The sequence below is a fragment of the Lepisosteus platostomus genome, chromosome 10, assembly GCF_059453375.1.
Source record: "Lepisosteus platostomus isolate fLepPlt1 chromosome 10, fLepPlt1.hap1, whole genome shotgun sequence".
Classification (NCBI taxonomy): Eukaryota; Metazoa; Chordata; class Actinopteri; order Semionotiformes; family Lepisosteidae; genus Lepisosteus; species Lepisosteus platostomus.
Genome location: NC_142620.1, coordinates 39,547,802 through 39,574,295, shown reverse-complemented (window position 1 = coordinate 39,574,295; position 26,494 = coordinate 39,547,802). Strand labels below are relative to the sequence as shown.

At 37.9% G+C, this 26,494-nt stretch overlaps 1 protein-coding gene across 1 annotated transcript in view; it reads left to right on the top strand.

Annotated features, from left to right (window-relative positions):
- Nucleotides 1-26,494, top strand: part of tmem164 (transmembrane protein 164) — a 53,376-nt gene that overhangs the window by 21,025 nt on the left and 5,857 nt on the right. The window contains exons 3-4 of the mRNA XM_088648964.1: nucleotides 3,294-3,360; nucleotides 14,077-14,155. Coding sequence (XP_088505090.1) covers nucleotides 3,294-3,360; nucleotides 14,077-14,155 — 146 coding nt within the window. The remainder of the gene's footprint in view (nucleotides 1-3,293; nucleotides 3,361-14,076; nucleotides 14,156-26,494) is intronic.

Genomic DNA, 26,494 nt, shown 5'->3' with positions numbered 1-26,494 from the left:
CTGTGACAAGCTGTATTTAGAACCTGACCTCATTGTGCAGTATAAATACTAAAAGGTTTAGATGTAAATCTCTTTGAATAGACCAGCATGTAGGTCAAATGTGATTTAATGTGACTTCCCTTTTTTATTCCTTTATTTGTCATGAAGTTCTACATGCAGTTGTTATTTTTATTCTCAGGCTAAGGTTTTTCAGTTGTAACCACTATGTGTGACGTTTCTAATACTAAACTTTAAAACAACTGGTAGGACTGTTTTCTCCTTGAGAAGGTTTGCATGCATAGTATCTCATTTCAACACCATTGAACATTGCGCTGAACAAGCTCTGAAAAAACATGTATCTAGCTACTTGCTGGATATATCTGTGGGATTTTAATGCTCCATACTGTATCTTTATTTTCAGGTTTTGTTTTTAAAACTAGCCCACTTTTCACCACAAAATTCATATCTGTTTTTCTGCATTCAAAGCTGTTCACTAATTTGCTTGATCCCCTCCTGAAATTGTTCAGAAGATTTTTCTAGTTTCCTAGTTATTATGCGTTCCAGGAGAAATGTGGCCTCACATGAATACACAGTATGCTATAAATAATGAAAACCAGCAGCTGGTCCTTTTCTTTGGGGAACTGAATTAAACTATCTTCAAAGAGAGGAAAAGCCTCTGTTCCTACCCCATCAGACAGTACATGGCTCAAAAATCATAAATGTTTAATTTTTTATAGCTTATCGTACAGTACACTCTCCTAGTTATTACCTGTAAAAGTGCTTCAGTCTGTTGACTGAAAGTTAATGAGCTTTTTCTTTTGTGTTTATCAGTATTTTTACCTACCGGGATAGCTTCCTCACTGCAAGGTGTTTTGTGCCTCCTTTACCAACATACCCTTTTATAAGGGTACCCATGTCTTGAAATAATGTTTCTACAGTATATATCTTTTATTTAGGAGGTTACAGATTAACTGTTTTGATTCTAGTCTTGGACATTAAAAAAGCTCTGTGGATAGTCGTTGGTCATGATAGTCACGCCCAATAGACAAGAATCATGCAACAGATTTTAACAAAGTTTATTATGGAGTAAGGAAGATGGTAATTGAAATAGAAACACTACTTCTTTGGTGAGTTTCAGTTTGAAAGAAAAAGTGTATGCGAGAAAGTTTCCCAATGTTGTCTTCTCAATTGGAGACTGGGTTTGGCTGAAAAAGAGCTCAAGACAATGCCATCAAAAGAAAACAAAACTTTATCATAAGACGGACCAGCATGTCTTTGAAACCAGACTAACCTCAAATGCATTCTGTTAACTAAAAACAGAATTGTATTCAGCTTTATATGAGGTTGAAAAAATATGAATTATAATTCATATAATTAATTTATATTGAAAAATAATATGAAAAGTACAATAAAATCAATAAAAAATAAAGACAACAGATTGCAATATGAAGTAATTCACAAGTTACAATTCTCACTCTGAGGATGAAAAAAATATAATAATGTTCCTACATGGCTTTCACAACCAATATACAGTAATAAGCGTTTACAGACCTGACAGAGGTTATACCTGTTTGTATATGTTGTATACCTGTCTGTGATGCTTATGGCTATTATGATCATGTTTTTAATTTCAGTCAAAGATGTTTTGTTTCTCGTAATGAGAATGGCATTCCAGCCACAATGGTCCATCGGTCCAGAGCTTATTCTGTTTTCTATGCTGTTAAGCAAACAGAGAGCACAAGATTCACCATCTGAATGAGACATCAGTCCATCACAAAGTCTGCAATGTTGACTCACCCAGAACCCACTAGTTTGAGTCCAGAGACAGACCGCCTATTCTACACTTCCCCCCCAACGTGGTCACGTACATTAGCATGATCATTTAAATTCATACAAAAAGAGGTTTTGTTTTTCTGGATATGTTTCACCTCAAAAAGATATTCTGGAATGATTACACGTTTCATGTCTGTGCTAGAATAATTATCAAGTAACAGTGTGAACATGCTAGAGTTGAAAATAGTCATGTACTCTAATGCTGTCGACAGAACATTCCAGTCAGTTCAATAAGGACAAAATCATAAGCTTGGCATGAAAACAGCATGTTCAAAGGTAAAAAATAAAATAATCAGAAACAGCAGGGGAAACGGGTAATTGTTCATTAAAAGTAATGTAGCTATTCTAATCCTCTTAAGAGGTCTGTTGTTTGTATTGATGTCTGACTTTTACTTTGGCAGTGCACAGGGCAGTGTAATCTGGTGGATTCTCTTAGGGTGTGGTGTCAGCTCCTCCCAGTTTTACATCTGCTGAGTGGTGTTTTCTGGAAATATAAATATAAATTTCCACTTGCACATCTAGTGATGGTGTCACATTTCTAACCTAATAACAAGCTTGAAGTGAGTAATGTTTGCATAACTAGAGATCAGGGAAACAGAAGTAGTTTTCTTACTACCTTCCAAGAGATATAACCTGCATGCTTTAAAATAATGTAACAAATATGACAAATTTTATTGTTAGAAGGTTTTTTGCATTCAAATAATAAATACTATTTTGAAAGCCATAACAGAGATCATATCAATTTAAAACTTCACTTAGTCACTAATTGCAGGTCGAAATTAAAATCACCTGTCACTTTTGGACCTTTTTACAACTAAAAAGTGCATTTAAATAGTTTCTTTCTGAAGAAATTACCGTATTTTTCATATTTCATATTGACCTACACATCGAAACTGAATCCAAATTTATCTACTTTTTAGGTGTGTATGTTAAAGCAGTTCTTTAGGTTTTGAGTTTAGTTCTTTAAGTTGGTTTCAAATTGCTATTTAAGCTCAATAGGTTAGCCTCAGTGAGTATGTTATACATGGAATGGAACTTAAAAAGAGCAATAAAGTGTTATCCTGAGCTATTAATTTGTTCTGATGTTGCAGGGGCTCTGAGAAGTCCTTGACAAGAACTTAGTTATGACCACAGGTAATTCCAAATTTCTGACACTAGACTTGTAACTGTACACCACTGGTTCTCAGCTTGGTCCTTGGGGACCAACAGCTCTTCACCAAAGAGGATAGTATACTTTGAATGGAAAAGAGCATTTCTCATACTTGAGCTGTTGACAAATTAACCAGACATAGAAAACCTACTGGAACCCAGAATCCAAGCTGGGAGTCCCTATTATAGACAGAGAGTGAACAATATACAGGTAATACTGGAAACCCCTTAATGACCAGAGGCTGTGAGTGAGGCCAAAAGCCATTAAAAACATGTAGTGGCTGTGTGGTTTGGGTTGACCTTGACCTGTTCTTCTTTTCTTTGGTATCCAGGCTGCAGGTTCACATGCTGAATGGGGCCCTGTTGGCGTTGCTCTTCCCTGTTGTCAACACCCGGCTGGTGAGTATTCCCTCAGTTCACGGGCATTTACTAAACTCAGCATGTTGAATGGAACCCAAGATAGGCTGTCTTTTTACGTGCGCTAGATTCTTTGTCACAGGTCACAAAACCCGCCCCATTCATCTGTACTTTAGTTGTTCAGCTAGACACATGGCTGTTTATGAATGTAAGAGAAATTCAGTCACAAAATCCTAAAATTCTAAAAATAAATCTGTATATGAGAAAAAGAACTACTGAAGTGTACAGAAAGACTTTGTTTTCTTCTACGTTGCTGAAGGTCATTTTAAACCTCCTGAGACCGATCCATAAAGGAAAGTATAGATAATGAATTCTACTGTCTGATAGTCATGGCTTACTTATCTTTTTTTGTGATGATATTAGTTTTGCAAATAAAAAATACTGTTAAATGTTAATTATATGTACAGATTATAATTCATAGTACTAGTTCCCTCGTAACAGTAAATATACAGTAATATGAACCAAAGCAGAGTTCATCAAATTTGTTTTAGGCTCTGATGAGATTTCAGTGAGTGGTTTAAATCATAAGTGGTTTATTGCTTATTGTTGTTAATTGTTGTCCATGAAATCATGCAGTGCAAATGCTTCAGTGCTATTTGTTTTAAAAAAAATTGCAAAAAGCAAAGAAACATTAAAGGATAGCACATATAAAAATTACATTTACAGTCAACATGTAACTAGCAGAATAAGTTATACAGAATATTTTTTCATTTCAGTGCCCTACCTAATTGTATAAATATTGAAAGCATGGGAAGTTTTATCAGAATTTAAACACTAGGCAGCTGCATTATCATTCTAGTATTGTGAAAGTCCTGAAATGAAAAAACAAGTTGTAGTTTGATTAGAGAAAATATCACAGTTACATGTACTGCTGGGAAGGTGATTTTGAGAAGCTGAGATAATTGTGTAAAGGAAATACACACAACCTAGCTTCCTTAACTAAACTTGCAACATCATTTTTGTAGCTGTGAAAATAAACCACTTGCTGACTATCTAAATTGTGATTGGCTGTTCCTGGTGGTAACAGTACACAAGAAAGAATTTTGCCAAGTCATTGTCAAACCACAAGTAATAAAACTAGTGACTAGGAATTTAAGAGAAGGCACATCCAGTTTGTAAGTTTACAGTAATATGAACATAAAAAATGTTCAGAGCTCATGGTGTCACTTAAAATGTCATGTTCTTAGTAGTACTAAGGTCAAGAACAGTAAAATTTGAAGAACAGTATTTGAGGTTCTTACAGCACCAGTAGTAATAATAGCAGCCTGCCAAAGATCCACTACAAAAGTCTTGGCAAACTCTAGTCTTGCCAGTAGAGCTCATAATTATTTTATTACACTAAATATTTTCTTAGCTGGGATAGTTAAGATTGTTATACAGTGCCTTGCGAAAGTATTCGGCCCCCTTGAACTTTTCAACCTTTTGCCACATTTCAGGCTTCAAACATAAAGATATAAATTTTTTATTTTATGTGAAGAATCACCAACAAGTGGGACACAATTGTGAAGTGGAACGAAATCTATTGGATTTTTGAAACTTTTTTAACTAATAAAAAAATGAAAAGTGGGGCGTGCAAAATTATTCGGCCCCTTTACTTTCAGTGCAGCAAACTCACTCCAGAAGTTCAGCGAGGATCTCTGAATGATCCAATGTTGTCCTAAATGACTGATGGTGATAAATAGAATCCACCTGTGTGTAATCAAGTCTCTGTATAAATGCACCTGCTCTGTGATAGTCTCAAGGTTCTGTTGAAAGCGCAGAGAGCATCATGAAGACCAAGGAACACACCAGGCAGGTCCGTAATACTGTTGTGGAGAAGTTTAAAGCCGGATTTGGATACAAAAAGATTTCCCAAGCTTCAAACATCCCAAGGAGCACTGTGCAAGCGATCATCTTGAAATGGAAGGAGTATCAGACCACTGCAAATCTACCAAGACCTGGCCGTCCCTCTAAACTTTCAGCTCAGACAAGGAGAAGACTGATCAGAGATGCAGACTGATCAGATGGATGAACTGCAGAGAACTACAGCTGAGGTGGGAGAGTCTGTCCATAGGACAACAATCAGTCTTACACTGCACAACTCTGGCCTTTATGGAAGAGTGGCAAGAAGAAAGCCATTTCTCAAAGATATCCATAAAAAGTCTCGTCTAAAGTTTGCCACAAGCCACCTGGGAGACACCCCAAACATGTGGAAGAAGGTGCTCTGGTCAGATGAAACCAAAATCGAACTTTTTGGCCACAATGCAAAACGATATGTTTGGCGTAAAAGCAACACAGCTCATCACCCTCAACACACCATCCCCACTGTCAAACATGGTGGTGGCAGCATCATGGTTTGGGCCTGCTTTTCTTCAGCAGGGACAGGGAAGATGGTTAAAATTGAGGGGAAGATGGATGCAGCCAAATACAGGACCATTCTGGATGAAAACCTGTTGGAGTCTGCAAAAGACCTGAAACTGGGACGGAGATTTATCTTCCAACAAGACAATGATCCCAAACATACAGCAAAATCTACAAAGGAATGGTTCACAAATAAACGTATCCAGGTGTTTGAATGGCCAAGTCAAAGTCCAGACCTGAATCCAATCGAGAATCTGTGGAAAGAGCTGAAAACTGCTGTTCACAAACGCTCTCCATCCAACCTCACTGAGCTCGAGCTGTTTTGCAAGGAAGAATGGGCAAGAATTTCAGTCTCTCGATGTGCAAAACTGATAGAGACATACCCCAAGCGACTTGCAGCTGTAATCGCAGCAAAAGGTGGCTCTACAAAGTATTAACGCAAGGGGGCCGAATAATTTTGCACGCCCCACTTTTCATTTTTTTATTAGTTAAAAAAGTTTCAAAAATCCAATAGATTTCGTTCCACTTCACAATTGTGTCCCACTTGTTGGTGATTCTTCACATAAAATAAAAAATTTATATCTTTATGTTTGAAGCCTGAAATGTGGCAAAAGGTTGAAAAGTTCAAGGGGGCCGAATACTTTCGCAAGGCACTGTATATGTAGGTGGCAAATTACAGAAACCTGCAATTTTCTGTCCTGTGGCTGGTCTGATTGAGGACAACATTTAGTACATTTTGAAGTGAGAAATTTTTTTCTCTTCTTTTGGCTAAGTAGGTAACATTAATTGCAATTGCCAATCAAGAACGATACACACAACTCACACACACTATATTCTATTGTATCCAGTATTTGTAGGTCAAGCATTTTTAGGTATACTATTTTCTGGATAAACACTGTGTGGTGTTGTCTTCAGTAGCCCATGTTGATTAGGTAAAACTATGGTTCTTCAAAGCAGTTGAGAGAAAATGCAATCAAAAGCTATGTTTCTGTTGCTCTGACAAAATATTTCTGTAGTAGACATGGACACCTCTCTTGTGTAAAAAGAAACCTTAACAAAATTATTCCCTGAGAAAATGCCTACAGAACCAGATATTATTAATTGTAACAGTTCACAGAATAGATGTAGGTTTCCAGTTAGTTTATGGTCCTGGTCAATTATTTAATTATTGCATTTTTAGTGGCATAGTCTTCTTTGGTGCACAGTAGCATGTGACCCTCAAATTAGTTACTGAGTTTTCCAGCAGGAGGGAAAAGTGCGGTCAGCCATGATTCAGATGTTTGTATCATTAACCAGGCATGAATCTGACATACCACTCAGGTCTTTTTTGTTTCTCTTGAGTAAGGAAGGCTTTTGTTTTTCTGTTTTCAAGGAGCAGTGGTATTTGCATATAAACTGTCTTGCAGGGTGATTTAAAAATGGTGTAGAAGTGATAATATAATTTTACCAAAGTAGAGGGGTCCTTTTTGGTGCTTTTCCAACAATTTATTGATATGTTTTGGTCCTCACATTATTATGGAACTTGAAATAGTCATTTCAGTTAGATGTTTATTTATCTGTACTTTTCAGGAGTCTGAGTAATCAAATTAAACATGTGAAAGGGCAGGTAGCAAAATGTGCTATATAACACAAGTGTTACAGTGAGAACGTTGTGTGACAGTTCTTGAACAGTGAGTGTGGTGTGCTCTGCAATGTAGCCTACGATGACACCCAGTGAAAAAATTACCGTGCCTTCAGAAAGTATTCATCCCCTTGGATTTGTTTACAGTTTATGTTACAGACTCAAATAGAAATACATTTATATGGGATTTTTTTTGTCACTGGTTGGCAAAAAAAAATCTATAATGTCAAAGGTACAAGGGTTCTGGAATTCTTTTTGCACATAATTTAAAAGAGAACACTGAAATCTTTTCACTTGATAAGTATTCACTTAATTTGCAAATTGAGCCCAGGTACAGTACATCTTATTTCCTTGTGAGCTAAATCTAAAACCTGACCATACATGTGGCCAGTTCAATAGATTGATATGATTTCAGAGCAGGGTGGCTCAGTGGCATGTGTTCTGCATGTGGTTTGTATGTTCTTCCTGTGTTTGTGTGAGTTTCCTTCCACTGTCCAAATACATAGGTTGGTAGGTTAAGTGGCTTTTGGGAAACGTTCTCGTAGGTGTGAGTGTGAGTGTGTCCCTGCGATGGACAGGCATCTTGTCCAGGGTGTTTCCAGACTTACTTCTGTTGCTTGCCGGGATAGGCTCCAGCTCACTCATGTCCCTAAATTGGGTGAAGCAGTTGGAAAATTAATGGATTGATGGATTTCAGAAGAAAAACACCTGTTTGTGAGCTACAGAGTTCCATGACTAATATTTAAGAACCATTCCAGAGCACAACAGTCTCTGAGGCATTACTATGGTCGATTGGCTAGACAGAAGCTAATAGCATGCCTAGAGTTTAGAAAGACAAATGGTAGACCCTTAGACCATGTGGCAAAAGATTGTCTGGTCTGTTGAACAAAAGTTGAGTTTGGCAGTGCTACGGCTGGTGCAAGCTAAACACAGCTGATCATTCGTGTAACATCATCCCTACCATGAATCACACTGTGGTAGTATCATCTTATGGGGGATGCTTTTCAGAAGTGGGGAACTTGTCAGGATAGAGTGAAAAATGAATGGAGACAAATACAGGTAAAACCTTGAGGAAAATCTGCTTCAGTTGGCAAAAGACCTAAGACTGGGGAAAAGATTCATATTCCAACAGGCTATTGAGCCGAAGCGTACAGTTGAAGCGACACTAGAGTGGCTTCAGAATAAGAAGGTGAATGTGCTTGAGAGGCTCAAAGCCCAAACTCGAATCCCATTAAGAATCTGAGGATGGACACAAAGATTCACCGACTCTTCCCATCCAGCTTGACCAGAGCTTTAGCAAATCTTCAAGGAGGAATGTACAAAAATCCCACAAAAAGCTGGTACAGACATTCCCAAGAATTCCCAGTCTCAGGACTGTAATTGCAGCAAAAGATGATTATACAAATTATTAACTCAGAGAGGTGAATGCTTCATTAAACAAGACATTTCAGTTTTCATAATTTTTTATTACATAATAAAAATACTTTTGCCCCTTTAATTTCTTATGTATTTTGTGAGAAAATAAATGATTTAATTAGGTATTCTGGTCACAATAAAATAATATTTGCAGTTGCTGAGAGAATGAGTACTTTAGAAGACAGTATGTCTTTGATTCTCAGCTTAAACTGACTTTCCTCCTAGTTTCCAGTGTTCAGCATTAACACAAAATTGCAGTTGCATTACAATCACTATGGCCCAACTCCTTGTGGCTTCTTTACAACAAGGAAGCTACGAATATGTGGGCCTAAAACTGTAAGGGAAAAAGCGGTGGGAGTAAGAAGGAGGCTTTTAGGTTATGTAATTAAACACTTTGTTTGGACACTGAACAGCAGCAACAAACTCCTTTGAAGAGTAAGGTTACTTCCCCTGTTCTATTACACAATTCACTGAAGATGAAATGTTAAAATTTGGATTTTTTTCCTTTTACATCTAACTGATTCCCAAAATGGGTTTTAATTGTGCTTCCTCAGCTTAGCTGCCCCAGTCCACTATTGGAGATGGACAGGTTTACAAGGATAAACCTTGGTTTGAAAAGCATCTCCAGAAAATGTCGTTTCATTTCTGCATTCACCTTATGTTTTACTTTCAAAAAACAGTATGCTGTGTCTCATATGTGTTGAGCCCTTTATTAATAGGTGCTTGGCTACAGATTAATTGTGTTTCACCGTCTGAAACTTATCTTCTAATATATATCCATCTGCAGCCGGATCATAAGCAAACTGCAGGTGCAGTGCTGTCTGTTTTTATTACACCTCCAGAGATTTAGATTGTGCTTTCATCTCTTTCCTGAAACCTGATATTCTGGCAGCTGCGTCACACGAGAAGACGGATACAAACCAGGTTGTGTTCGTGACAAAGGAGATGATGATTTAAGTTAGCAAAATTAACAACAATTCTGCATTTATTGTTGGATTTATTTCCACTTTTTATGATGAAGGACATAAAGTTGAAGCTATTTTACAATGTTTAAACTCATGAACTGCTGAAACAAGCCCTGGAAGAGGCCTGTGTGTCTTAGATCCGCTTTGATTTTGAAAGCAGACTCAGTGTTCAAAGTTTGTGGTTGCTGTGGCATCACTCACTTGAAGGGTTGAAGAGATTGTCAGATCCTTACCATGTGAAGGTAAGCAGCCTTTCAGCTATATGACATTGAAAACAACACAACAGTGAAACAGCTACTCTTTGCTGTCGTTGTTCTGTTTTTAATTTTTTAAAAAATATTTTAAAATGACTAATTTACTCCTGCTCTGCAGTTTCTTGGTGAAGATGAAGTTAGATTTTTTTTTCTGGATGGAAAGTGTGCCACTTATTCCAGTACTATATGCCCGTATATACAACCAATCACTTACACTGGCATCCCAGTGGCATCTCTAAAAGTTTTCTTCCTTTCAGTCTTTCACGGGCCTGATATGTTTCATTTTGGTGTTCATGCTCCAATTATCCCCCCTTCTGAATTAGCTGCCTGTCATGTGCAGGTGATCAGACTCAGCAGCCAAGGCTTCAGCATGTCTTCACCCAAGTGTTCCAGCAAGGGGATGATGAATATTTCATGGATTCACTGAAGAAACAGCACTTGGTAGAGGAGGAAGGCTTGCCAAACAAATAACATTTTTTTAAAACAAAAAGTAATTCAAATCATCCTTTTCTTGTCACAATATGAACCTGCTGCCCAAGCCACTAATGAGAAAAGTTTTACTGCAGAAACTTTTTTTATAGTGAAGATGTAATAGACCTTAAAAAGAGTTCAGCTGCCATGAAAGGCTTTAGCAACACAATTTAAAAAACAAGGAGAATTCAGTTTTTAATGGAGGATGTCTGAGGTATGCATTAATAGATCCCTTACCACAAACGTTATTTTGTTTCCGTTGTAATATTTGCAGCAATAAAAAAAAACAGATTTCTTGTCTCAGATGGTAATGAAGATATGATTTGTTAGTTTCACACAAAAGTGGCTCAGGGAATTTAAAAGTTTCAGATAGTCCTTATAGACCTATTTCATGGTTAAGGTGATGATGCATTATTTCTGGGTATGTTTTTTTGAATTTCAGAAAGAAAATATTTCTGACAGTACTAAGATCGTTAAACAACATGTAGCAGAGAAGGAACAAGTTAAGGTGTTTACTCCAGCTGAGATGTCAACAGCCATAGTAGTAATAGATGAATGGCCTCTTACACTGGAAACAAAGATGAGCTGTTTATCAGTCTTGTTATACAGACTGGGCCCTTGTGCTGGATAATCTTCTTGTATTGTGCCAGACACATCAAGTGTAGAACACAGCACCATGCCGAGCAGACGCCTGTGGTTTCTATATCAAGACAATGCTAGTAAATTACTGCCATTATTGAAGTATGTACCTGTATATGCTCTTTTATTTCTCTTAAGTTAAGGTTTTAGTGTTTATATTGCTACTAAGGAGAGGTTTATGTCTGTTTTTTTATTTAAATTTGTGAAATAGAATTATGTGAGGGACCTTGTACTAAAAACCTTCGAAGGAAGTTTATAAGGTCAATCTAATGGACTTCTTCAGAATCCATGGGAAAATGTGAGCCAGCAGGCACCAATTGACATTAACAGAAGGCCATTTAAAATGGGAAAGAGGAGGCATGGTTTCACACAAAGGGTTGTGGGAGCATGAAACAAGCTTCCCAGATATGTTGTCAAAGCCAATGCTCTGGCTTCGTTCAGAAAATCCTCGGCTCAACTACAGTAGCTAAATCAAATAGCTAACAACCAAACAGTCAAATTTGGAATGTCCTTCTCTTGTTCTTTTCTATTATACAATCTGTGTGTTTTCTAATAAAGAAATTAAAATAAGCATGTCCAAATGTTATGAAATTATCCTCCATTTCCGTGGATTAAATATCTGCCTTCTACATCATTTTCTCTTTTAAGCACTTCTTAATGTACAAGGTCTGCTCCATTTTATGCTTGATATCTTGTATAGTTGAGTTGACTCCTTGTGGCAGTATTTTCTTGCTTTTGAGTCATTTGGGTTTGTGGTTTAATGGTCCGTCTGTTCATCATTTGTGTCATGTTCATGTCTAAAGTTTATTTAGTGGAACTCCATCCAAGAGAGGAAAAAAATACATGCAGTTAAACAATAGCTTAGACTTTTTTTCCAATGTAGGGTTTCATTTGTTTATTTCAGAATTTCTGCTGTTAACAAGCTATCTTGTGTAAAGACATTAAAGAATGTTTTCTCATCTGAGTACACAATCAAACTCCCATTTGTTGGTGGTGAGTTATAGATCTTTGTCAGTTTATTCGAATTAACAGTTCATAGTTTGCAGAACCATTTGCAGAGGAAAACAGCCAGACAAAAAAGAATGACTCTGCTGAGTCATTTCCATTAAACCAGAAATGCGTGATATCTAAAGCAAAATGAGAAGGAAGTAAATGCCACAGCTTTGATCGCCAAATTAGTTTTACAGTGTTCGTGCTCAAAACATGGACTGAGAATGGATTGTAGAATCATTTTTTGGTGCACTTTCTTTCTCAATCTTAAGTTAAATAAAATTTAAACATTGCAGGAACAGGTAGAAAATAATAAGCAAGATTACTTACTTTTTACATGTGTTTTGCCAGAACCTGAGCTTAACTATTTAAAGTCTTCAACCTTTTAAAAACATAACTATCATGCACTAAATCTTGTATAGTTACATATTTTAAAAAACATTCTCATTGTGAAATAGCGAAGTTATTTCAAGCAGTTTAAATTTTCATAATTTAGAAAACAAAATCAGCAATTAACACCATCTTCCCACCACCCAATCAGACCAACAAAGCAATCAACAGGTTTCAAAGTTTTCTTCTGTGTTGTATTGTGTTATACTGTATGCAATAAAAATCTAAATGTTAGAAGCCAACAAGCTTTTTAATAGGAATTATTACTAATTATTGTTTCATCTAATAATACAGTGGTTCAGAGCAAATTGTCACATTGTACACTTGATTGACTGCTCCATGTACTCAATCACTTGTTTTTGTACATCTTAGGACAGTGATGTACTGTATTTTTATTGTGTTTCATGTGCACTCAATTGTACAAATAAATTCATTATTTGCAGTTATTAACTGAATTTTTTTGATAATTTGTAAAGATTTTTAAAGGTAAACATAAAATTAACAGCTACAGAGCTACCATTCATCTTTATGCCAATAACAAATACAAATTAAAATAAATGAAGCATTTTTTTTCATAATAAGGAATTGTTCAATGTACTGTAGGAACCTCCATGTTGAATGTTTTATTTAATTTCTCTGTATCTCATTTAATTAATATTTTATACCTTTTACGATTGCTGACAATGTTTTTTTTGCTCATTGCATTAAGCAACAATGATTTCTTTTTGGGAGGTGGTTAGGAAATTAAAACCACGGGATGTTTATTTAGTTTTCACCAGAGTTTCTTCTTTTCTCAGAACATAACCCACCTCCTGGTTCTTGTGTTTGCCTTTATCAAATTGTAATAATTTTCTTTGTGGCTGAGGAGAGGAGCCACTATTTATCATTTAAGTCAAAATAAAGCACGGTCTTCTGTATCTGTGCTAGGCTGCTTCACTCTGCTTTCGGTTGTGACATGCAAGAGATTAGTAAATCTGCCATTTCAAACGACACACTGATGTTTCAAACTGAAGTCCCAGGAAAAAAGCAATCCTTTTTACCACAGATGATTTCTTTCTTAAAATCACATTGCATGCAATATCCCTTTTGTTTTATACAGCTTATCACACATTACGTTAAGTTCTGAAGTAATGATATTCTAGACCTTTTCCCTCTTTCATTATCCATACTGGTGACACAGGATGTATGTTGTAAAATTGGATATTTATTTGACATGTTGCTAATTAATATGTGTTACATTTTCTTTGCATTTGTCAATGACTTGTACTCTCTGGTTACATCCCAGTTTGTTCACTGCTGATGGTCAAGAGCCTAGGTCTTGTCCAAAATCACTTCAGTAGTTGCTCTAGGAGAAATTTAGAGACGCATGCCCTTGATGCAAAGTGAAGCAGTAAACCCATTATATACAAAATAATGCCTCAAATGAAGCAATATAAAAGGCTTACAATACCTCGGTAGGCCTTGGGCACTTGGGAGTTTTTTGATTGCATGTTCAATGTGTGTTACTGGCTCCAACATTCACTACAATTGTAGTGCACCAGTAGTAACTTTTCAAGAAGTAGTTGTCACTTCACTCTTTAGTAAAATGCTTCTTTTTCTTGTCTCCTTACAGCTCCCCTTTGAAATGGAGGTCTACTATATCCAGCACATCATACTTTATATGGTTCCCATCTACCTGTTTAGAAAAGGAGGTACGTCTATTCTTCTTCTGCTTGTGTCATGTGCCCAGCTTAACTCTATATGTAATTGGTCATAGAAGTGTAAAAGAGTAGCTCAAGCCTAATTGTTACTCCTAGGACATCACTGCTCAAATATCCATCTTTTTTTTAACTAATCGTTGATCACTTAAATCCACATTTAATGGTGAACATGCCAAATCATTACCTGCTTAGGTGAAGTCCAAAGAGGTATTTTTGCTGATATAATGAGATTCATTTTGAGTGTATGCGGTAAACAATAGATCTACAGTAGTAAAACACACTTGGATTGAAAATCTCTTCGCTGTGTGGTGTTCTTTATACTATATCAATAAAATATGATACAGTGCTGCCATCTAGTGTAAAAGGTGTGTCAAAGACTTAGTTATCTATGTTGCCTGCCAGTTTTCACTTTTGATGAGTTATTTCAGTAATTTATTTTTTTTTACTTTATTTACTGTTATTGATGTATTTAACTGGTGCTTTTATCCAAAGCTGCTTTTTTAACTGTTTACACAGCTGGGCATTTTACTGCAGCAGTCTGAGTGAAATTCCTTGCTCAAGGATACAACAGCAGAGCCTCATCTGGGATTTGAATCCAAGGCATTCCTGTTAATTTCTGTCTTTTTAAAAGTCTCTTTGGGAATGTCTTCTTCAATAGTTAAATACTGAATTCTCAGAGCACAGTATTAAAATGAGGACATGAGAAAATAATCCTGAAAACATTCACAGTCCTGCCTGACCTTATTTTTTTATATATGTTAGCTCAAACACCAAAAAAACCTGAATGTTATGTACTATTAGCTATCATAAAGTGTAGCTCAGTCTGTTATTATGAGGTGTGAATACGTTCATGTCCCGATTTGTAAGTTATAAAAACTTTAGGCATAAAGTTTGAAAACAATTTTTGTAGTTTAGGGAAATTAGGGTTAAGCAAAATCTTAGCCATCTCTTCTTAGGATTTCTTAGGATGTTAAGTATTTCTTAGGGTGATGTTTTTTTTTATCTCTTCTTTGATTTCCCTTAGCTCTGTTTCCTTAGCTAGCCTCTTATGCTTTGACAATTAGAAAAGTGAGGCATTTTCTCTGCTATTCTGCTTAAACTCGCTGTCTTCCTCACAGCTAAATACACCTCCCATTCCAGCTGCACTGCCTGCCAGCTGCCAGTCAATGCCTTATCACTGGCTCCTTTGTCTGCCTGTGAGCCTCTTGGTCAACAACTTCCAAAGTGGTCTTTTTATCATTCTCTCCTAGTTCCAGACATCTGTAGTCAATATCTACAGTACCACGTGCAGTATAACTTCCTTAATAGCTTTATGAAAAGGCCATATTTTCTTCAGTACTCTGACGGATCCTATCATCTCACAGCTAGTTTTCTCAGTTTCCATAGACTCGGGTAGTGAGTATCTGATGAATGTGGGGTTTGCATTGACAAGGTGAAGTATGAAAGAACTCTCTGGCAAGCCGGTCTTTGAAGAGACTGTCATAACAGCAGACCTGCCTCTAGAGGTTGACAAAGGCTTCTATCAATAGACACACTGGATGACACTTAGTCAATGAATTGGATTATTGGTGATGCTTAATTTCACATTCTCACATGGGGTTAATTAGTGGTATGTTTGGATATACAAAGGGTTTCACTGTGGTAGCTGGTAGCTTAGTGATTAGTAGTATTTGCGAGGGCTTCTTTAGAGTCCTTTCTGATGAAAATGTATATAAAAACTTGTAAGAGAGTGCACAGTGTCACCTTTATGTTTCTGTATGTGTTCAGAGCCATCTTATTTAAGGGTAGGGTCTGTCACAGACACCTTCAGTCTGAGACTCTTCAGTTACCATGAAGGCCTGTAAGGGTTCCTGCATCTTCCATACTCAGCAAACAAGAATCTGACTGCCACATGTTTGATGACTGAGAATAACAAAGGCCTGCAGTAGAAAAAGGCCTATAGTTGTCTTGGTCTCCATGATTAAGATCACAATCTGTCATGATTTTTATGTGTGACTGGCGGTGTGCAACTGTTTCTCCACAAGAGGAGAAACACAGATTATTCAAGGCATTTGCCTGTTCGTCTGTAAATTCAGTGCCACCTGTAAGTTTAGGTTGCATGCTGTGTTTCAAAGTATTTTAAATGAAAGTATTTGAATGCTCTGTATCCTATAGGTATGTACATCTAGAAATCACAAATTCATCACAAATGTGAAGATGCAAAATGTATTTTTGTTATTTTTGGAATTCATAGTAGAGATATTTCGGGACATAAAACAAAGCAAAACCTAGGAGAAAGTCAAGTTTGAATATTAGGGCTGAGTTATTTGAGTGTACTTAATAGTTTACTATATGCACATCAACTGCAATATTAATGACTTTTTGATTTTCAATCTTATATTAAGATAAAGAACTCTTTATATGGGGAAACTACCAGAGAAAATCTAATACTGCCACAGAAAACAGTTTTCTAAAATAAGAATAGCTATTACTAAGTAAAATAAGATAAAGTAAAAGATAAGTAAAATATAGAAAATATTAAGACTTGCTAATATTGTTACGATTGATTGATACAAAGTGACGCAGTGTTCTTTGCATATTTGTAAAGGATACGCATGGGTTTCCTCTGGGTGCTCTGGTTTCCTCCCACAGTCCAAAGACTGGTAGGATAATTGGCTTCTTAGAAAATTGGCCCTAGTGTGTGTGACCGGTGTCCTGTCCAAGGTATACTGCACCCTGCCTTGAACCCATTGCCGGCTGGGATAGGCTCTGGCTCCCTTGCGACCCTGAATTGGAAGAAGCAGTTAGAAAATAAATGGATGGACACATGGACAAAAATACACATGTACAGTGGGCTTAATAACCCAAACCTAGAACCAAGTCTCGTTGCAGTGAGGTCGGTTATTTTGGACACAAAGGAAAGGCATGTTGTTGCTGTCCTGAATGTTTTTATCCACTTTTCACCTGTTCCTCTTCTACCCAGTGCATTTATTTACCCTACCATTAACCAACTGTACTTGTTTCTGTATTTTTAACATCATAATTTGTGATTCACTGTATTTTCTTTTCTATTTTATGTATCTACTTATTCTGTTGAATATGCGGCTGTAGGTCACCATAAAGGAATAATTTTGTAATGTTAATAGCCGTATATATTTGGGACTGCCTGATGTTTCATTTATGTGACAATTATAGCAGACATTTATATGGAATGTAATGTCCTGTTTGTCTTGATTATTGAAAAAGAGGCACTAGTTAATAGATTTTCCCCATCCTTTTAGTAAGTGCTGTACCATAGGGAGTTATCTGATTTAGTAGGTGTGTCAAGCTATCTTGCAGTGAGCAGTTATTTTGTACAGCATGATAGGTTGCATTTGTTTCTCTATTCTAGTGATTAAGTATCGATCTCAGATGCATTAAATATAATTTAGAAACATTAACCACCGCAAGTTGTCATTAAAGGGCTACTCATACATAATTATGGAAAAGAAAGGCCTAAGAAATGGAAAATGAAACTCATGTTGTTTGCCATTGATGTATTAGAATAAACTTTAAGGAAGATTCATTATTATTTTCACTGCTATATACTGTATTATAACTGGAATTAACTGCTTCCAAGTATTAAACAAGTGTGATTTTGCAGGTAAGCATGAGAAAATGTAGAAGTGCTTCAAATATGAAGTAAGCTAAATAAAGGCGTACAGTACATCAGGGTGACACAGAAGGTGCTTTTGTAGTGACACACATAAAAAGCATTTATTTAACTTAATAAAATGCTTTATAAATTACAACTTTAGAAAGTTATCCCAGAGTACAAAACACAAATTCAGTATCCTGTCTGCTTGATTACAAACTGCTGAGTTAACACAAGAGTTTTGTCTGACATTCAGATTCCTAAAAATTGTTTGCAGAGCCAGCTTAGTGGACTGCTTGAGGTCTAGCAGTAAAAAAAGGCACTAAGGACTTACCAGAAATTAAGAAGCATTTAAGGCAGAGAACAGAAAGTACATCTTTCTACCTATGATGTTCCCTTGCTACGGGTAGTACTGGTACATATCCAAAGTCACAGATTGTTGTAAAAATTCAACAGACTCAACTCCTACAGTACATGCATTTTGGATGGTGCTTTGTATAGGAGCTAGTTAAATATGAATACTTATCTTGGTGTGCTATTGTTGTGCTCACAAAAAAATAAAGGGAACCCAGTATACACCATGAACATTTTTTCCTAAATCTAAATCATCACAGATTTTCTGATTATTAGTAACTATACACGGACTTTGATGACTTTGACAATTTGATCACAGATACACCTTCTTTTAAGTGAGTGGGAGATGTTGCACATGGCAGTAGATAGCTCTGTCAGTATTGCACATGATAAAGTATAGTACTATCAGTATTGCACATGGCAATAGATAGCTCTATCAGTATTGCACATGGCAATAGATAGCTCTATCAGTATTGCACATGGCAGAAGATAGCCCTGACAGTATTGCACATGGCAGAAGATAGCCCTGACAGTATTGCACATGGCAGAAGATAGCCCTGACAGTATTACACAAGGCAGTAGAAAGCTCTGTTAGTATTGCACAGGGTAAAAGATAGCTTTGTCTGTATTGCATGTGATAAAAGACTGCACTATCAGTATTGCACATGGCAGTAGATAGCTTTGTCTGTATTGCATGTGATAAAAGACTGCACTATCAGTATTGCACATGGCAGAAGATAGCTCTGACAGTATTGCACATGGTAAAAGATAGCACTATCGGTATTACACAAGGCAGTAGAAAGCTCTGTTAGTATTGTGCATTGTAAAAGATAGCTTTCAGTATTGCACATGATAAAGGTTGCTCTATCAGTATTGTACAAGGCAGTGGCTCTTTCAGTATTGCCCTTGCTTCATAATCTAAAGAATTCAAGTTAGATAGATAGATACTTTATTGATCCCGTGAGGGAAATTGCAGTGCAACAGCAGCTTAACACACACAACACAGCCACAGTGTAACGAATTATATAATAATAGTACAATACATACAATACAATACAAGAGTTACTCACAGTCCGGACACACAAGAGCAAACTAGAACAGAACAGTACACAGAAAAATCGTATCACACATATGAATATAAATATAGATGTGTCACGCCCCACACTCTCCCTCGCAAACGACGTTACATTCCCGGAACCTCTGCTTCCCAATCTCATCCCTGATTGAACCCAGCACATTCTCACATGCATCAGATTCCTCAAATTCTCACTCCCTAACCAATCATCCAATCACACCCCTTTCCTTTCGGTATTTAAACCCCCTTCGCACACCTTCCCACGCTCACTATTGAGAAGCCTTTCTTAGTATTCTCCAGTGCGCGTTTCCAAACCTTTTGACTGATCTCCTGTTACGAATCTTCTGCTTCTGCCTCTTGACCTCGCCTTCTGGATTTTGCCTTTGAATTGTTTTGGATTTCTCTCGTTACCGGACCCTCTGCCTCCCTTATCGACCCAGCCTTTGGATTTCGTCTTTTGGTTTGTCCCTTTGCTACTCTGTGTCCTGTGGGATTCCGGTCACGCACAAGGATCCTTCTATTCCACGTATCGGTTCCGTGACAAGATGTAACCATAGATATAAATATAAATGTATTGCACAGGTCCCTGGCATATATTGCACAAAAGTGGTTGTAAACGGGAAAAAGAAAAAGAAAGAGAACAGATGTAGCAGTAGATGTGTATATGCGTTTAGTCCAGAAACAGGTCACTGTCGATGTTGCCTCTGCCAAGACGCAAGGTGGATGCGTTGTACAGTCTTATGGCAGACGGCAAGAATGACCTCCTGTAGTGCTCCCTGTCGCACCGTGGATGAATCAGTCTATTGCTGAACGTGCTCTTCATTCCTGCAAGCCTGTCATAGAGGGGATGGGAGAAGTTGTCCATGATGGCCTCTAGTTTGGACATCATTCTCCTCTCAGCCACTACCTCCAAGGGGTCCAGGTCAGACCCAATGACAGAGCTTGCTCTCCTGATGAGCTTGTTCAGTCTTTTGGAATCTACTGCTCTAATCCCAGAGCCCCAGCACACCACTGCGTAGGAAATGGCACTCGCTACCACCGACTGATAAAACATGTGTAGCATCTTACTGCACACATTGAAGGACCTGAGCCTCCTCAAGAAGTAAAGTCGGCTCTGTCCCTTCTTATAGATGGCCTCGATGTTCTTAGACCATTCCAGTCTATCGTCGATGTGCACTCCCAGGTACTTGTACGAGTCCACCATCTCCACGCCACTCCCATGGATGTAGACAGGAGTAGGTTTGACCTTTTTCCTCCTGAAATCTACCACCAGTTCCTTTGTCTTTGTAACATTCAGTCCCAAGTGGTTCACCCCACACCACTCCACAAAGCTGCTGACCAGTCCTCTGTACTCCTCCTCCTGCTCACCCTTGATACATCCCACAATTGCAGAGTCATCTGAGAACTTCTGCAGGTGGCATGACTTTGAGTTGTACTTAAAGTCCGAAGTATAGAGGGTGAAGAGGAATGGAGAAAGAACTGTCCCTTGAGGTGCCCCTGTGTTACTCACTTCCTGTTCAGACACACAGTTCTGAAGTCTCACAGACTGTGGTCTGCCTGTCAGGTAGTCAGTGATCCACGAGGTCGTGGAGGCATCGACTTGCATCTCCTCCAGCTTCCTCCTTAGAAGTAAGGGCTGGATGGTATTGAAGGCACTGGAGAAGTCGAAAAACATGATCCTTACAGTGTTGCCAGCCCTGTCCAGGTGTGAGTAGGCCCTTTGCAGCATGTAGATGATCGCATCCTCCACACCAACACTGGGCTGGTAGTTTGACCCCTTGTTGGATGTTTTCTTCTAATTACTATTAAAAATTAGTTATGAATTGTATTTTTGTTCTATAATAATCTAAATTCAGTTTCTGGAAGTGGTTTAATAGTTTATTAAAAGCAATAAAAAATATTAGGAGCTTAAGATCTGTAACTTTATACTGTAATTATCAATGTTCAATCTGAAAGTTTGTAGCTACTTTGTAGCTGGATCTTGTCAAATTTAAGAAGCTAAGCCTGGTCAGTACTGGGGTGTGAGAGCTCCAAGAAAAATTTCCCTCTGCAAGATTAGTAAGTCTTACCTCTGGACCAGAACTTTTTCAAAACAAAAAAACAGCTTTCCAGTTTGCTGACTAAGGGACGTAGTGCTGTTTGTGGTGCTGTTCTTCAGATAAGATGTCAAACCAAGGTCTTGACTGTTTGATCATTAAATATTCCATGGCACTTTTCAACATCCCAGTAGCCTGGTTACATTCCAGTCTGGTATTATACAATATGAGCTAACTAAAGTCCCCCTTGATTGAATTGGGTTGGTGAAGCAGTTGCTAAGTTCTATACCTGAACTGTGGTGACATTGCAGGGTCATTATGGGTGTAAAGTGGGTGATTCCCTATATGTGAAGCTTTGGAGTCCTTTGAGTGTCCATGTGTTATACAAATTCAATCAAATAAAGCTAACATCTTACCTTGGAATCTTTGAGGTTAAATCAACACATATGGCAGCCTAGGTGTGAAGGTATCTCTGAGTGTATAAGCACCACTGTAAAATCCCAGAACAATGAACAAAAGATTAACTCACTCACACTAGTACAGATTGATTCTTAAGAGTTATTAAGGTAGTCCAATCTTGCTAGCCATGACACGCCTACTTTTAGCTCTTTGTAACAGAAAAAAGTAGTAAAGTACATCCTGAAGCTGTAACATGTGAGATACAAATGAACTTCAAAGAGCAATAAAAATAATTCACAACCCAGAGTGGCTCCTTTTCCATATTTCCTAGCTTACAGTAACAAATATATTATAATCTGTTACCACAGTAATCAAAAACCACCAAATGAGGATTAACAGGATAATTCATTCCATTCCCAAAGTGCAATTAGTTTTTAAAATTGATTTATACAAGTCTATGAGGTACTAAGATGTACCAGTAATTATATTAACCTTTCTGTTCTATCTATATTTACCTCAGGACTTATTCTAAAGATGATAACAGAAACAATTACCATGCGCACAAATATGGTCAGCAGTAAATACAATTATTCACAAAAGTAACATTGATAAAGTAAAATTGCATCTTTACTTTTTAATAAAGCATTTTATTTTAATTATCTCCGTTATCTTGTTAGCAAGTAAAAGGGCGCATTATCATCCTTTGCAAGAAACCAGTTATGATTGATTTACAGCAAATGCTAATATTGCTTCACTGTTATCAATTAATTACAACTTAGCTAGACTATGAAAAATAAATCTTGTGTTTTACACTTTAAGTGCCTTTATAAAACATCACAGAATTACTGTTTATCTGTAACCTCATCTTAAAGGTGCTTTATTATGCTGAATATCAATAAAATGCATTAATGAAATACTACCACCCAAATCCACAAAGTGGATTATTAAGTTAATTATTAACTATTTAAGTGAAATAGTATTATGAATGAAAAACTTAAGTTTTATCTTCTTTTATGCTTACTACTGCATTGTTCAGTAGTATGACTCATTTTATCAACATAAGCAAATTTATTTGGATATTTAAAGAAATAAATAGATCAGTAGAGCAGGATTAGTAAATATTTTGTAAATATTATTGCATCAAACAATTGCCCCGTCTTTCCCTTCCTGATGTAAGGAAGCTTAGTTATTCTTAAAAAACAACTATTTTCTAAATCATGACTTACATTTCTTTAATGAGTACTACAGAGTTTTGAAAACCTTATATTGTGCGAGATCAATCTGCAACTTTTCCTATTATTTTGGAGTAACTAGATTAATTGTATGAGAAATAATAGAGAAGGTAGTTAGCAAAGGAACAAGTAATAGGTTTATTCCATGCTGAAAAAAAGAAGAAAGAAAACACATTTCGTCCGTGGAGCCTTCTTCTGGTGTGAGAAAGACAAGGCAGTAAGCAAAGGTAATGTAGCAGAAGAACAAAGGCTGGGAGAGAGGAGGAGCGAGAGGCGGGAGCAGAAGACAGAAAGAGAGGCCAATCAAGAGGTGTGAAGTCAGAATAGGTGTAGAGTGGTGTAAAATGAAACCTCCAATGAATGGAGAAAATGTAGAAGAAATTTAGAAGGTGTGATCCTAGCTGCAGGATCATTTTGGTTTCTGTAGTCTTTCTGATGTATGAGTGCGGAAAACCATCTTTGAGAACACAGACGGAGAGATTAGAGTGGTCATGGCCGTCAGAGGTGAAATGGGAAACAATGGGCTTGGAGAGATCTTTAATCTTCACAGCCCTAACATGTTCTCTGAAGCGGTCTCCGAGTCTCCTTCCTGTTTCTCCAATGTAGATGGCTGGGCATTTACTGCAAGAGATACAGTAAATAAGGTTGCTGGAGGTACAGGATGCCATCTGGGTGATCCGGAATTGTCCTGAGGAGCCTTGAATGAGTGTGGTGTTAGATGTGTACTTGCAGGTGATACAGCGAGCTCTGTTGCAAGGGAAAGTGCCTGGTGTGGATGGTTGCTGAGGGCGGTCAAGGGAGCTGTGAACAAGAAGGTTGCGCAGATTAGGTGGTCGGCGACATGAGATGATGGGGCGGTCAGAAAAGAGGGCCCCGATGGAGGGATCATCCTGTAGGATGGAAAAGTTGTCGTTAATAGTCCTGGGGATAGGAAGTGTGTTGGGGTGGTAGGGAAGCACCAAAGGAATGCAGTTGTAATGGTGGGGGTTCCTGATTGAGTTATTGGTCCGAGGGGTGTTTTTGGCTCGGGCAAGGGCACTGTCAGTAACACTGCTGGGGTATCCTCGGTTGATGAAAAAGGAGTACATTTTGAGGGCTTGGTTCTGGAAGTCGATGTTGTCGCTGCATAATCGTTGTAGCCGAAGGAACTGCGAAAAAGAGAGAGAGTTTTTAGTGTGTTTGGGGTGAAATGAGCTAAACAGGAGATAGTTGTGTGAATCCGTGGATTTGTAATAAACCGAAGTGGAGAGTCGGGGTTAGTTGATGGAGAAGTTGACGTCTAGAAACAAAAGAGTAGTGGAAGATATGTTAACCGTATATTTGAGGGACGGGTGGAAGTTGGTGAAATGATGCACTCAAGCTGGTCGTTGGAGCATGTGGCAACACCGACGCAGTCGTCAATGTATCACTTGTAGAGGTCAGGGACATAGCCAGTGTAGGAAGCAAAGAAGTGTTCTTCTACCGAGCCGACAAAAATATTGGCATAGCTGGGTCCCATTCTGGTGCCCATGGCAACTCCACTCACCTGTTGGTAAATGAGAATGCATTCAGTGTGAGGACCAATTCTGCAGGGTGTACCAGGGTGTGGGTGGGTGGATCAAGCACTGTGCGTTTGCCCAGTGTGTACTTGAGGGCTGTAAGGCCGTCATTATAGGGTATGACGGTGTAAAGAGATGTGATGTTCCCTGAAATTGGAAATCATTAAAAAGTTGGAGCGCGTGGTTGGTATCCTTGATGTATGAGGGAAGACCTTCAACCAGCAGTCTCATGAGGCTGTCGAGAAAGGCCGAGATGTAAGTAGTCAGACAGTTGCTTGCTGATACGATGAGGCGTCCAGGGGTGTTCCGATTTGTGGATTTTGGGGAGGAGGTAAAATTGAGATACCTGCGGATGTTCAATAATGAGATGGTTCGCCTCCTGGGGGAGCTCCTTACTGCTGATAAGAAGGGAGATGGTGGATACCACTTCCTTTTGATAGTCAGTGGTATGGTCCTGTTGAAGAGGGAGGTAGACAGAAGTGTCAGTTAGTTGTCTAGAGGCTTCAAAGATATATAGGTCCTTACGCCACACCACAACAGCGCCTCCTTTGTCCGCTGGTTTGATGACGATATCATCTCTGTTGCGGAGAGACTGGAGCACCTGAATTTCTCCTTGGGTGAGGTTGGACCTGTGTTTACTGGGTATAGAGTGTCTTGGGAGCTTGACTGGTGCATTGGTTAATGGAATAATCGACTGGTGAAAAACGGCCAGAGGGGGGAGTCCAACAGCTCTGTTTGTGATTAATGTTGTTAATAACATCAATAACCGGATTGTTGTCAGCTGCCTGTGAAGAGGAATTGTCAGCAAATTGTGCTCTGAGATGGGTCCTGCGGTACAAGCGATTAAGGTCGACATTGGTCTGGGGGATGTCAAGCTTCCTGGGAACTGGTACAAAACTGAGGCCTTTGCTGAGGAGGGATCACTCATCCTGTGAAAGGGAAAGATCAGAAGGTATAGTGACAACAAGGTTAGGATTAGTGAAGGTGTTTGGGGTGTAGAAGATGACTGAGTTTTTTGTCCTTCTCTGTAGTGAGAAACTGGTAGAGTTGAGAGATATAATGAGGTTAGTTGAAAAAGGAAGATGATGTGAAGCTGTCTACCGTAAAAATTCCTTAGCCTCTTTGATGTTGTTGTCGGAAAGGATAATCTGTTTTTTGAAGGAGAAAATGGTAGAAAGCATTAGTTTCCTAGAAAATTGTTTTAGAAGTCTCTGAGTGTTACTCTGGGTGGTATCAGAATCAAAAGAAAAGGTATTAAATTTCAGGCAAAATCCTTTAGGGATGATATGATATTATGTTGACAACATCTGTAAAGGAATAGAAGGTGGTTAGAAAGCCTGGTCTTGGAACAGATAGCTGTGAAGAGACGGAATGTTGGTTTAGTGAGAGAAGGGGGCAAGTGGCCCAGGGAGGAAGAAAAGGTATGATGAAGAGATCTAGAAAAAGATTTGGAGGAAGACATAGTGGGTCGCAGCAGGTGTAGGCTGTAGTAGTTCAGGTGGATAGCTACCCACCTGAGAAGGTAGTTATATACCTAATGAGGATAGATTTTTTAAATGTTTCAATAAATGTGTTATATACTCCTGACTTTTCATTGTAAATTCAATGATGAGATCAGAGTGTCCCCCTGTATGTGAAGTGTTCTGCTAGGGTATTTGCTTGGAGTCTTTCTCCAAACTGTAAATTCTTTTAAAATAACTAAAAATTATGGGGACATTTTAAATCCGTTAATTTCAATTTGTTGGTTTTTTAAGTTGTTTCCACTTGATCACCAGTATTTGTCATATAAAATGCCCTCCAAAAATATGAGAACAGTAGTCAAAACTGTTCTGTGCTTGATAATCAAGGAATTTGTCATTGTGATTTTTGCGATTAATATGAATGTCAAATACAATACAATACTTTGTGTTCTATGTAGTGATTTCACAAGACTGCTCTGTAAGTATGGGGAAACATGTGATTTAAGTAAATTACAGACTATAACAATATTAGGTTGCATATCCCTCTGAGAAAATAGCTGCATGAAGTCTGTGACCCACTGAGCTCACTAAAATCTTTATGTAATATTTTGAGATACTTCACC